Consider the following 14,138-nt stretch of genomic DNA (forward strand, 5'->3'; position numbering starts at 1 on the left):
AAAAAGGATAGAACAGGGTACTTTCCAAATGATGAAAAGCTAGAAACAGCGGAGGTCCTGGTATATAGACCGAGTGCAGCATAGATTCACCAGAATACGTGGACTCCAAAAGTTAAATTACAAGGAGATATTAAACCCTATAGGGTTGTATTTCCTGGAATAAGGAAATTAAGGTGTAATTTGACCAAGGTTTTCAAGATATTATGGGAATAGGTAGAATAGATTAAGAGAAACTATTTCTGCTGATTGGGGAGTTTAGGACTAGGGACATAATCTAAAAATTAGAGCCAAACATCTCAGGAGTAAAATTAGGAAACCGTTCTACACACAATGGGTGTTAGAAATTTGGAACATTGTTCTTCAAACATCAATTATTAATTTTAAATCTGATATTGAAAGATTTTTGTTAACCAAATGTATTAAGCGATATGGACAAAGGCAGGTATAAGGAGTTAGGTCGCCATGATCTTATTGAATGGTGGTACAGGCTCAAGAGGCTAAGTGGCCTCCTCCTCTGTTACCAGAGGTGGTAACCATTTGTTCAAGATGTTGGAGTGCACCTAACTTCTATCAATAAACAACTTTATAAGTTGAAAAAGTAACACCTACAGAATATTTTAAAAATGAAATCAGAATTAGTATGCGTTTACAGCTGTACAGAAAAAGTTAGACCATCTCCTCATCTGGACTACAATCCCCAGCACGCATTGCGTTGGGGCACTATTTCCGGCTTTGAGGTAATTTCCTGTTGTTGAGTGGCGTTGTTCAGTGCTCGGCCTCCCAGGAGTTACCCACCTGCCATTCGCCCCTTTACTATCACTTTGTTGGTTTGATGTATTCCCGGCGACCGCAGAGTTTTAACGAAGGGCTGAATGCCCGGGGTTGCGAGGATGTGTCGATGGCAGGATATGCGGTCCCGATAAGGTCATGGGACTGCACCGACCCCTGGATCGCTGACAGCCGGCAGCAAGCACCGCCAGCGGGGCCTTGGGGCGAGAGACAGGCACCAGCGGCGTCAACACCAGCCGGCAGCGCGGGGGTGGCTGCTCCAGAAACCGCGGTGGGATCCACTGGCGAGTATTTACAATAAAGTTACAGGCATCTTAGGCGCTACTGGTGCCTGACTCGGAGACCGACGGTGCAGCCGCTGTCACGGAGCCGGCCAACCGCCTTAGCGAGCATCAGGCTGCCCTGCCCGCCTCACCTGAGACACTGCTGCTTTCTAACCCGCCTAATGTTTTCATATCTGGCAACTTCCAGAGTCTAAGCTAGGCTCGCAAAGTTTGTAAATCCAAGTCCATTTCCTGGTTATTTCAGCGACGTGACGGCGGCGTTTGTAACGTTTTTCGTGTTTTTTTCTCAAACACACCAGAGCTCGAATAATCGTTTTCACTCCTTGCCCTCCTTGCGCTTGCTTTTGATATTGCAGAAGATAACGACTTATTTAGTGCTTATTTAAGAATTTCTGATTGTAATCGATCCAGGCAGATTTTCACCACTTACAGTGGAACTGAAACTGTTCCGAATCAAAGTTAAAATTACATCCTAAATGTCTGTACTGTCTTTCCTCAGCCTCCTTGAACTGTCTGCAGCCATTAACACAGTTGACCATGTAAATCTCCCCCCAATGCCTCCGCTTTCTTCCATGGAATGTGGGCGTCGCTGGCTAGGCCAGCCTTTGTTGTCCATCCCTCATTGTCCTTGAGAAGGTGGTGGTGAGCTGCCTTTTTGAAATGCTGTTATCCACTTGAATGGAACTGCCCTCACCTGGTTGCATTCTTCACTACCCTGTAGTAGCAGAGAATCTCCTGCATTGACTTCTCTTCCTGCTCCTCTGCATGGTTATTTCTGGAGTCCTCCAAGGCTCTGCCCATAATCCTCTCCCATTTCTAATTTGAATGCTGCCACTTGCCGATGTCTTCCAAAAACATATCAGGTTCCACATGTATGCTAACAACACTCACGTGTCATCACCACCTCGCAACGACTCCACTACCTCTGTGTTGTCAAACTGACTGCTTGTCCCTACATCCAGCACTGGATGAGTAGAAAGTTCCTCCAGTTAAACATTGCGAAGACTGAAACCATTGTTTTCAGCCATCACCACAAACTCTGTTCCCCAACTGCTGATTCCAACATCCCCCCCCCCCCCCCCCCCCCCCCCGCCCCCGCCAGCACACTCTGGCTGAAGCAAACTGCTGGCAGCCACAGTGTTCGATTTGACCCTGAGCTGAGTTTCTGACCCCATATCCTCTCCCATTGCTATGGCCGTCCACATGACCTCTGTAATACTGCCTGTCTCCGCTCTTGCCTCAGCCCGTCTGCTGCTGACATATTCATCCATGCCTTTGTTACTTCAAGATGCAATTATTCAAATGCTCTCTTGGCTCAACTCCCTTCTTTTAATATCAATAAGATTGAACACCTAAAACTCTGCAAACCATATCTTAAATTGCACTAAATCCCATTCACCCATTACTGCATGTGTTTCTTAATCTTCATTGGCTCCCAGTTCCCAAATGCCTCGATTTAATAAAAAAAAAAAATTCTCATCCTTGTGTTCAAATCCCTGCAGGTCCTCTGCAAGCTCCTGCAACTTTATAAGCCTGCTTCGAGCCCTGCATTCCTCCAATTCTGCCCTCTTGTGCATCCCTGACTTCCTTCACCCCACCATTGACAGCCATGCCGTCAGCTATGGGATTCCCTCCATTAAGGAGCTTTATAAATTTTGGTTGTTGTGATTCTGTCGCCTGACCATAAAGCTGTTGAGTTGGAGTCTTGATACATGAAGGAGCAGAAGATGCCATCTGTTTTGACTGACAAGTCCCTGGGTAAATGGGGATGGTACCTTCCTTGGAATCTTTTCTTGTTAATATGAAGACATAGTCACTGGCTTCTGTAAGGATATAATAAGACAGCTTTGAGAGTATCTTGAAGTGCATTCCTATGAGTTTAATGCCAGTACATTGGATAGAGGAATGAATGTTGTACTCAGCACATAAATGATCTTGGGCAGGAGCAGTGCAGTCATTTACCTCAGTTGAAAGCTAAATTGAGAAACCAAGGTGAAGCAACGGGGCCTATTGTGAAGGACATCATCGTGATAAAGAATAAAGGAGATGACAAAGTAAAATAGGAAGCAGTATTTAGATGCTACCTAGCTTTGGTTTTAAAAAAACAGACTGTAGGAAGATTGAGAGAAATGAGAATTTTTGAGTTAGTAATTGCAGGATGCCCCTATTTCAAATTAGTGGATGATGAGGAGAACAAAAATCAAAGCTTAAATACAATAGGAGGAAATTTTGAGGGCTGCTGACCATAGTATCAGTACAATAGACAAAAGAAGTAAAGCAGTGATCGAGAATGGAGACTAGAGGGGTTACCAATCAGAACCTTGATTTTGTACAAGGGTACATCCAGCTATTGGAGCAGTCTTAGTTGGGCTCAAACTTTGAAACATAGAAGGATAGGAAGTGCAACAAAGAAAAACTGAGCTTTTTGGAGGCATCTTTAGTAATTAAGGCATAAAATGAGGCCAAGAATGTTGAGATGGGGAGTAAAAAGGATAAAAGATAGGAATTGGTGGCTGAAACTTAGATTTTGACCGAGAGGAAATGAAACAGAATTTTCATTGCTCCATTTATTGACATGGATGCAATCATAATTTGTTAATTCAGCCATTAGATTGATAAGACTAGAGGTTTGAGCACTGAGGATATATATTCCAAAGAAAATTGATGAATGCAGAATGGAGTCATTACCAAGATAGCGGATAAGGTTTGATTCAGATGAAAGGTTATTGTTTTGAAAATGGGACATAGAGTGGGAGAGGGCCGAATTCTGGGAACTCTTGAGCTAATAGAATAAGAGTCAGATTGAACGACTGATGTAAGTGCAAAACGGACAATTTGAAGAAAGTCTAGTTTTGAGCATAGTTTTAGTGGAAGGCCATATATGATTCTAACTTGTTTAGAGGTGCATGCTGTTAGCCCAATCAAATAAGTTTGGGGAAGTCTTAATTCATCAAATTTTCAAGAGCAGAGTTTTTTCGGTACAGAACGTACACAAGGTCATCAGAACATCTGTGACAAAACTTCACTGGCGATCTTGGATTGAGCCTGCACATTCAGGGCAAAAAATAATTTGAGAGTTAGAAATTTCCATAAATTAGAAAGCATTCATGTTAGAACACTAGTTTGAGGATAAGACTCATTGCCTTTCTTAGGGTTGGATTGATCATGAGCAAACTTTCAGTGGGCAAGCAAGATGACCTGAAAGCAAGAGATTAAAGGGACTGATAGAATGGAGATGTGTCCAGGAGTGCATATTATATTGAGGGGTCATCCGGACTAGAAGTGGTCTTGGATTCCAAAGTGTGCAGATCTGACAGACCTGGTAGGGTTAAAATTTGTCTGTCATGACAGTTGAACACAAAGAACATAGAATAGAATGGTTACAGCATAGAAGGAAGTCATTCGGCCCACGTGTCCGTGCTGGCTTTCTGCAAGAGCAACTCACCTAGCCCCACTCCCCTGCTTTTTCTCAATAGACCTGCAAATTTTTCTCTTCAGATAATTATGCAGTTCTCTTTTGAAGGCCTCGATTGAATCTGCCTCCAGCAGTACGTTCTGGATCCTTACCACACACTGCATAAAAAAGCTCTCTACTCTGTCCAGACCCCTCATGATTTTGAACACCTCCATCAAATCTCCTCTTAATCTTCTCCATGGAGACCAGACCAAACTTTTCCAATCTATCCACGTAACTGCAGCATGCATGTAGTTGTTTTATTAGAGGCAGTTTGTAAACAAAAAAGTGCATAAGAATATTCCTGTGCCTCAATTTTAAAATTCTCATCCTTGTTTTCAAATTCCTCCATGACCTTGCCACTCCCTATCACTGTAATATCCTCCAATCCTACAACCATCTGAGATATCTGTGCTCCTCTAATTCTGGCCTATTGAGCATCCCCAATTTTAATCTTTCCATCATTGGTAATCATTCCTTCAGCTACCAAGGCCCTAAGTTCTGGAATTCCCTCCCTAAATAGCTCAGTCGCTCCACTTCTCTTTCCTCCTTTAGACTTTGCTTAAAACCTACCTCTTTCACCAAGCTTTTGGTCTTTGGCCTTAATAGCTCCTTATGTGGCTCAGTGTCAAATCTTGTTTAGTAATGCTCCTTTGAAGTGCCTTGGGACGTTTTACTACATTAAAGGCACTGTATAAATGTTGATGTGCAAATAGGTGTGGATTAATGTGAGTTTACAATCAGATATACTAATCTTTGTCTAGCATTTCACTCATACTGAGCAATATGTTCTCAAATAATTATCCTGAAACTGTTCAATTATTTGCACCATATGTCTGTAGCTAAGATAACATGATACTTTTAGCATAAATTATTTCCCAATACTGAACATGCACTGTAGGCTAGCATTTTCCCATTAATTGTCTTACTACTGCTTCTTGAGTTGCCTTTCAATGTATATAAGCAGGTCCATTTTTTAGTTGTCTTGTACTTTGTTTTCTGACATGTCTGTACTGCACTGACGGCACCTGCTGCTAGTTATTTCCAGTTCTTACAAAATCAATTTATTTTATAGCTGCAAGCCTGAGGAATATAAAATACTTTGTTTTTATTCCCGAAAGTGTTACAGCAAGCAATACGTACTTTTTGCATTGTACATTTTTTTAATTTGTGAAATGCCAATAGGTTTTTTAAACAGTTTTCAGTTTTTGCTGCATACATGTTGCACAGTTTGTGGGCAAAGAACTGTCATCAGGTTCATTTTAATAGGGTTGGGGTAATTCCCCCTCCAGATCATGTACTTCTCTCTCTCTCTCCTTACAGGGAGACTTCTCTTTTACAGCATGTGTACTTTATGTGGTATCTCTGCTTTTGTTGCATGCAGCTCCTATGCAAGAATGATCTGAGCTAACTTCTAATAATTGCACCGTCAGTATCTACCTGCATTGATTAAATGTCACATGCACGGAATGTCAAGATTTGCAAAATGCACATTAAGCCAAAAATTGAATAGTAACCAAGATATTTAACCATACAAAGGCTGAATGCATGATGGCTATATGAGAATAGTGTGAACACCAGCAGGATGCAGCACCAATAATTTTAATGTGGAATCAGTAATTACACTATTGTCAAAATATCCTGGATTTTGAAGTTATATTGACTTCATTCCAATATTACTACATTATCTTTCATGCTGGAACAAAGTTAGTGTACTGGTTGGAGAAGGAATTGGCAAATGTAATTAATAGGTGCTGCATATAATTTGAAACGGCAATTATGGTAACATTTTCTCCGTTCTTTTTTGTTATAGATCAGTTAAATAGATTTGCAGGGTTTGGTGTTGGTCTTGCAAGGTACAGTATTTATGCTTTTGTTAAAACCTCCTGCTGACATAAGCTGAATTTTGGACTACTACCTCATAAACCAAGCGTAGTGCCTCATTTTAAATACTAAGGGGGCTCATATTAAAAAAAAAGTTGTAAACGTTATATCATCGAATCATAGAATGGTTACAGCATTGAAGGAGACCATTCAGCCCGTCATGTCCATGCCAGCTCTCTGCAAGAGCAACTCGCCTAGTCCCACTCCACCGCCTTTTCCCCGTAGCCCTGCAGATTTTTTCTCTTTATGTAATTATCCAGTTCTCTTTTGAAGGCCTCTGTTAGAATCTGCCTCCACCACACACTAAGGCGGGGAATTCTAGATCCTAATGACCCGCTGCATAAAAAAAGCTTTTCCTTGCATCACTGTTGCTTTACTTGCCAACGACCTTAAATTGGTATCCTCTGGTTCTGAATCCTTCAGCCAATGGGAACAGTTTCTCCCTATCTACTCTGTCCAGACCCCTCATGATTTTGGACACCTCTATCAAATCTTCCCTTAATGCTCCCTTCCCGAAGTAGAACAGATCCAGCTTCTCCAACCTATCCACCTAACTGAAGTTTCTCATCCTTGGAAACATTCTCGTGAATCTTTTCTGCACCCTCTCTAATGCCTTAACATCGTTCTGAAAGAATGGCACCCAGAACTGGACACAATACTCTAGTTGAGGCCAAACCAGTGTTCTATATAGGTTTATCATAACTTCCTTATTTTTGTAGTCTATGTCCCTATTTATAAAGCCCAGGATTCTATTATACTATTAACCACTTTTTCAAACTGCCCTGCCACCTTCAATGATTTGTGCACGTATTCCCCTAGGTCCCTCTGCTCCTGCACACACCCCCACCCCCCGCCCTTAGAATTGCACCCTTTAATCTGTATTGCCTCTCCTTGTTCTTCCAATCAAAATGCATCACTTGATTCTTTTCTACATTCAGTTTCATCTGCCACTTGTCCACCCATTCCATCAGCCTGTCTGTATCCTCTTGAAGTTTATCATTATCCTCCTCACAGTTCACAATACCTCCAAGTTTTGTGTCTGCTGCAAATTTTGAAATTGTGCCCTACACACCCAAGTCTAGGATATTAATATATATCAAGAAAAGCAGGGGTCCCAACACTGACCCCTGGGGAACCCCATTATATACAATCCTCCAGTTCGGAAAAATAAACATTTACAATTATACAGGGTTTTGGTGAGACCACATCTGGAGTACTATGTGCGGTTTTGGTCTCCACATTTAAGAAAGGCTATACTTGCATTGGAGATAGTACAGCTAAGGTTCACTAGATTGGTTGCTGGGGTGAGGGTGTTGTCATGGTCAGAGGCTAAATAAACTGGGCCTGTGTTCTCCGGAGTTTAGAAGAATGAGAAGTGATCTCATTGAAACATATAAGATTCTAAAGGGGCTGGATAGGGTAGACATAGAGATTATTTCTGCTGGTCAGGAAATCTAAGACACGGGGGAACTGTCTCAGGATAAAGGGCTGATCATTTAGGACTGAAATTAGGAGAAATTACGTCACTCAAAGGGTTGTAAATCTTTGGAATTCTCTACCCCAGAGGATTGTGGATGCTCTGTCATTGAATGCATTTAAGCCTGACATAGACAGATTTTTGGGGTCTCAGGGAATCGAGGGATATGATCAGGCGGGAAAGTGGAGTTGAATCCTAAGATCAGCCATAATCGTTTTGAATGGTGGAGCAGGCTCGATGGGCCATATAGTTAACTACTGCTCCTAATTTTTGTGTACTCTATTTCCTGTCGCTCAGCAAATTTCGTATCCATGCTGCTACTGTCCTGTTTATTCCATGGGCTCTCATGTGGAACTTTATCAAATGCCTTTTGGAAGTCCATGTAAACCACATCGACCGCATTACCCTCATCAACCCTCTCTGTTACTTCATCAAAAAACTCAAGCAAGTTAGTTAAACATGATTTTCCCTTAACAAATCCATGCTGGCTTTTCTTGATTAATCCACATTTGTCCAAGTGACAATTTTGTCCAGAATTCTTCTTCTTTGTCTTCTTTGGCCTCCTTATCTCGAGAGACAATGGATAAGCACCTGGAGGTGGTCAGTGGTTTGTGAAGCAGCGCCTGGAGTGGCTATAAAGGCCAATTCTAGAGTGACGGGCTCTTCCACAGGTGCTGCAGAGAAATTTGTTTGTCGGGGCTGTTACACAGTTGGCTCTCCCCTTGCGCCTCTGTCTTTTTTCCTGCCAACTGCTAAGTCTCTTCGACTCGCCACACTTTAGCCCCGTCTTTATGGCTGTCCAGAATTATCACTTCTAAAAGCTTTCCCACCACTGAGGTTAAACCGACTGGCCTGTAGTTGCTGGTCTTTGCACCCTTTTTTGAACAAGGGTGTAACGTTTGCAATTCTCCAGTCCTCTGGCACCACATCTATAGAATTATAGAAAGTTTAAAGCATGGAAAGAGGCCACTTGGCCCATCATGTCTCTGCTGACCGAAAAACGATCTGCCTGTTCTAATCCCACCTTCCAGCATTTGATCTGTAGCCTGTAGCTTACGGCACTTGAGGTGCATATCCAGACTCCTTTTGAATGAGTTGAGGGTCTCTGCCTCGATTACCCTTTCAGGCAGTGAGTTCCAGATCATCACCACCCTCTGGGTGAAAAAGTTTTTCCTCACCTTGACTTTTCTACCAATCACTTTAAATCTATGCCCCTTCGTCACTGATCTCTCTGCTAAGGTGAATAGATCCATCACCTCCATTCTATCCAGGGCCCCTCAAAGTTTTGTACATTTCAATCAGATCTCCCTTAAGCCTTCTCTGTTCCAAGGAGAACAACCCCAGCCTATCCAATTTTTCCTCATAGCTGCATTTTTCCAGTCCTGGCAACATCCTCATAAATCTCCTCTGTAGTGCAATTACGTCCTTTCTGTAATGAGGTGACCAGAACTGCACACCGTACACAAGTTGTGGCCTAACCAATGATTTATACAGTTGCAGCATTACCTCCCTGCTCTTGTATTCTATACCTTGGCTAATAAAGGAAAGGATTCCATATGCCACCTTAACCACTTTATCGACCTGTCCTGCTACCTTCAGGGGTCTGTGGACATTCACTCCAAGGTCCCTCACTTCCTCTACACTTCTCAGTTTAGTTCCTATTAATCGTGTATTCCTTTGCCTTGTTTGACCTCCCCAAATGCATCATCTCACACTTGAGTTGAATTTCATTTGCCACTTTTTTGCCCATCTGACCACACCATCAATATCTTTCTGCAGCCTGCAGCTATCCTCCTCTCTATCTACCACAAGGTCAATCTTTGTGTCGTCTGCAAACTTCTTGATCATGCCCCCTACATTTACATCCAAATCTAAGGAGGATTGGAAAATGATGGCCAGTGCCTCCTCAATTTTCACTCTCACTTCCCTCAGTATTATGTTATCTAATACCTCCTTTTTATCAATGTTTAGCCCATCCAGTGTCTCGACTACCTCCTCTTTCACCATGACTTGGGCAGCGTTTTCTCCCTTGGTAAAGACAAATGCAAAGTACTCATTTTGTACCTCACCATGCCCTCTGCCTAATGCATAAATCCCCCTTTATGACCCTCATTGGCCCCACTCTTTTTACCATCCTTTTACTATTTATGTGCCTGCAGAAGACTTTTAGGTTACCTTTTACGTTAGCTGCAAGTCTCTTATACTCCCGATTTGTTTCTCTTTGTTTGTTTTTGCACTTTCCTTCTGAGTCTTTTACAACTTGTTTTTCAATTGTATTATCCACCTGATATCTGTCATATACACCCTTTTACTGCTTCATCTTACTCTCTATCTCTTTCATCATCCAGGGAATTCTGGATCTGTTTGCCCTACCTTTCCCCCTCGTGGGAATGTACCTTGACCGTACCTGAGCAATCTCCTCTTTGAAAGCAGCAGTTACAGTTTTGCCTTCCAATCTTTGATTCCAATTTAGAAATGTGAACGGTTATTAGCAAGTAAAGCGGGGGTGGGGCAAGAGATAACAAAGGAGGTGTGGATAGGACAAGATCACAGAATAGCTGACCAGAAGGACATGGAGCAAAGGCAAACAATATGTGAATGGTGTGTTGAAAGACAAAGCATTAGTACAGATAGGGTGTTAACGGACTGAAAATTGAACAGCAGCAAGTACAAACATGAAAAAAAAGTGGGTAAGCAAACTGAAAAAACTAAGATGAAATAAAATAAAAGAAAAAATAACTAAAAATAAAAGTAAAATGGGGGGCCCGTCATGCTCTGAAATTATTGAAGTCAATGTGCAGTCCGGCAGGCTGTAGTGTGCCTAATCGGTAAATGAGATGCTGTTCCTCGAGCTTGCCTTGATGTTCACTGGAACGCTGCAGCAATCCTAGGACAGAGATGTGAGCATGAGAGCAGGGGGGAGTGTTGAAATGGCAAGCAACCGGAAGCTCAGGGTCCTGCTTGCGGACTGAGCGGAGGTATTCCGCAAAGCAGTCACCCAGTCTGCGTTTGGTCTCCCCAATGTGGAGGAGACCACGTTGTGAGCAGCGAATACAGTATACTACATTGAAAGAAGTACAAGTACACCGCCGCTCAGTCCGCAAGCATGACCCCGAGCTTCCGGTCACTTCCTCAAAAAAACTCAATCAAATTAGTGAGACACTACCTCCCCTTCACAAAACCATGCTGCCTCTTGCTAATACGTCCATTTGTTTCCAAATGGGTGTAAATCCTGTCCCGAAGAATCCTCTCTAATAATTTCCCTACCACTTACGTAAGGCTCACCGGCCTATAATCTCCTGGATTATCCTTGCTACCCTTCTTAAACAAAGGAACAACATTGGCTATTCTCCAGTCCTCTGGGACCTGTAGCCAATGAGGATGCAAAGATTTCTGTCAAGGCCCCAGCAATTTCTTCCCTTGCCTCCCTCAGTATTCTGGGGTAGATCCCATCAGGCCCTGGGGACTTATCTACCTTAATGCTTTGCAAGACACCCAACACTTCTTCCTCACTTTTGATAATGAAAAGACTGAGACTATCTGCACTCCCTTCCCTAGGCTCATCATCCACCAAGTCCTTCTCCTTGGTGAATACCGATGCAAAGTACTCGTTTAGTACCTCGCCCATTTCCTCTGGCTCCACACATAGATTCCCTTCTCTGTTCTTGAGTGGGCCAACCCTTTCCCTGGTTACCCTCTTGCTCTTTATATACGTATAAAAAGCCTTGGGATTTTCCTTAATCCTGTTTGCCAATGACTTTTCATAACCCCTTTTAGCCCTCCTGACTCCTTGCTTAAGTTCCTTCCTACTGTCTTTATATTCCTCAAGGGCTTCGTCTGTTCCTAGCCTTCCAGCCCTTACGAACGCTTCCTTTTTCTTTTGACGAGGCTCACAATATCCCGCGTTATCCAAGGTTCCTGAAACTTGCCAAACTTATCCTTCTTCCTCACAGGAACATGCTGGTCCTGGATTCTAATCAACTGACGTTTGAAAGACTCCCACATGTCAGATGTTGATTTACCCTCAAATAGCCGCCCCCAATCGAAATTCTTCAGTTCCTGCCTAATATTGTTGTAATTAGCCTTCCCCCAATTTAGCACCTTCACCCGAGGACTACTCTTATCCTTATCCACAAGTACCTTAAAACTTATGGAATTATGGTCACTGTTCCTGAAATGCTCCCCTACTGAAACTTCGACCACCTGGCCGGGCTCATTCCCCAATACCAGGTCCAGTACGTCCCCATCCCTAGTTGGACTATCTACGTATTGTTTCAAGAAGCCCTCCTGGATGCTCCTTACAAATTCTGCCCCATCCAAGCCCCTAGCACTAAGTGAGTCCCAGTCAATATAGGGGAAGTTAAAATCACCCACCACTACAAACCTGTTACCTTTCCATCTTTCCAAAATCTGTCTACATATCTGCTCCTCTACCTCCTGCTGGCTGTTGGGAGGCCTGTAGTAAACCCCCAACATCGTGACTGCACCTTTCCTATTCCTGAGCTCCACCCATATTGCCTCGCTGCATGACCCCTCCGAGGTGTCCTCCCGCAGTATAGATGTGATATTCTCCTTAACCAGTAATGCAACTCCCCCACCCCTTTTACATCCCCCTCTATCCCACCTGAAGCTTCTAAATCCTGGAGCATTTAGCTGCCAATCCTGTCCTTCCCTCAACCAAGTTTCTATAATAGCAACAACATCATAGTTCCAAGTACTAATCCAAGCTCTAAGTTCATCTGCCTTACCTGTTATGCTTCTTGCATTGAAACAAATGCACTTCAGACCACCAGTCCCGCTGTGCTCCGCAACATCTCCCTGCCTGCTCTTCCTCTTAGTCTTACTGGCCTTATTTACTAGTTCCCCCTCATTTATTTCACTTGCTGTCCTACTGCTCTGGTTTCCACCCCCCTGCCACACTAGTTTAAACCCTCCCGAGTGACGATAGCAAATCTCGCAGCCAGGATATTTGTGCCCCTCCAGTTTAGATGCAACCAGTCCTTCTTGTACAGGTCCCACCTGTCCCTGAAAAGATCCCAATGGTCCAGATATCTGAAACCCTCCCTTCTACACCAGCTGTTCAGCCACCTGTTTAGCTGCACTATCTTCCTATTTCTAGCCTCACTGGCATGTGGCACAGGGAGTAATCCCAAGATTACAACCCTAGAGGTCCTGTCTTTTAACTTTCTACCTAACTCCCTAAACTCCCCCTGCAGGACCTCGTCACTCTTCCTGCCTATGTCGTTGGTACCGATGTGTACCACAACCTCAGGTCACTGACCTGAAACGTTAACTCTGCTTCTCTCTCCACAGATGTTGTCAGACCTGTTGAGTATTTCCAGCATTTCTTGTTTTTATTTCAGATTTCCAGCATCTGCAGTATTTTGCTTTTATTTGATTCCAATTTACCTGGGTCAGATCTGCTCTCATTCCATTGAAGTTGGCCCTCCCCCAGTTAATTATCTTTACTCTGGATTGCTCCTTGTTCTTTTCCATAGCTAACCTAAACCTTATGCTATGGTCACTGTCCTTTAAATGTTCCCCTAAGGTCACTTGATTCATTTGACCCACCTGATTCCCCAGAACCAGATCCAGCAATACCTCCTTCCTCATTGGACTGGAAACATACTGATTAGAAAATTCTCCTGAACACACTCTAGAAACTCTAGCCCCTCTCTGCCTTTTACACTATTACCATCTCAGTCTATATTAGGATAAAGTCCCCCATTATAACTACTGTAATTTCCTTGCAAATTTCTTCCTCTATAGCCTTCCCATTAGTTGGTGATATATCGAATACCCCCCGTAATTTAATGGTTCATCTGTTGTTTCTTAGCTGTAACTAAGTAGATTCTGTCCTTGAGCCCTGTAGGATGTCCTCTCTCTGCAGAACTGTAATGTTCTCATGAATCAATACAGCTACTCCTCCTTTCCTACCTTCCCTGAACAACCTGTATACAGGAATATTTAGGATCCAGTCCTGCCCTTTTTTTGAGCCAGGTCTCTGTTCTAATATGCATCGTGTGTCATATTACCATGTTGCTGTCTGGCTGTCGCCCCCCAACCTTATTTGCCACACTGTGAGCATTTATATGCGTGCACAGTAAACCTAATTTAGACCTTATTACATTCTGTCTTACACTGACCCCACCTAATGCCTTACTATTTCCTACTCTGGTGCGATCTGTCTCTCCCAATTCTCTATGCACCTTGGTTTTCCTCTCTAAATTTACCTCCTGGTTCCCACACC

General features: G+C 43.1%; 1 protein-coding gene across 1 annotated transcript in view; it reads left to right on the top strand.

Moving 5' to 3' along the window:
• Window positions 1–747: 747 nt before the first annotated feature.
• slc25a46 (solute carrier family 25 member 46) overlaps window positions 748–14,138 on the top strand; it is a 58,951-nt gene continuing 45,560 nt past the window's right edge. The window contains exons 1-2 of the mRNA XM_068029812.1: window positions 748–1,073; window positions 6,341–6,383. Of these exons, the coding sequence (XP_067885913.1) occupies window positions 833–1,073; window positions 6,341–6,383 (284 nt within the window). The 5' untranslated portion in view covers window positions 748–832. The remainder of the gene's footprint in view (window positions 1,074–6,340; window positions 6,384–14,138) is intronic.

Source organism: Heterodontus francisci, chromosome 4 (assembly GCF_036365525.1).
Source record: "Heterodontus francisci isolate sHetFra1 chromosome 4, sHetFra1.hap1, whole genome shotgun sequence".
In the NCBI taxonomy this organism is placed as follows: Eukaryota; Metazoa; Chordata; class Chondrichthyes; order Heterodontiformes; family Heterodontidae; genus Heterodontus; species Heterodontus francisci.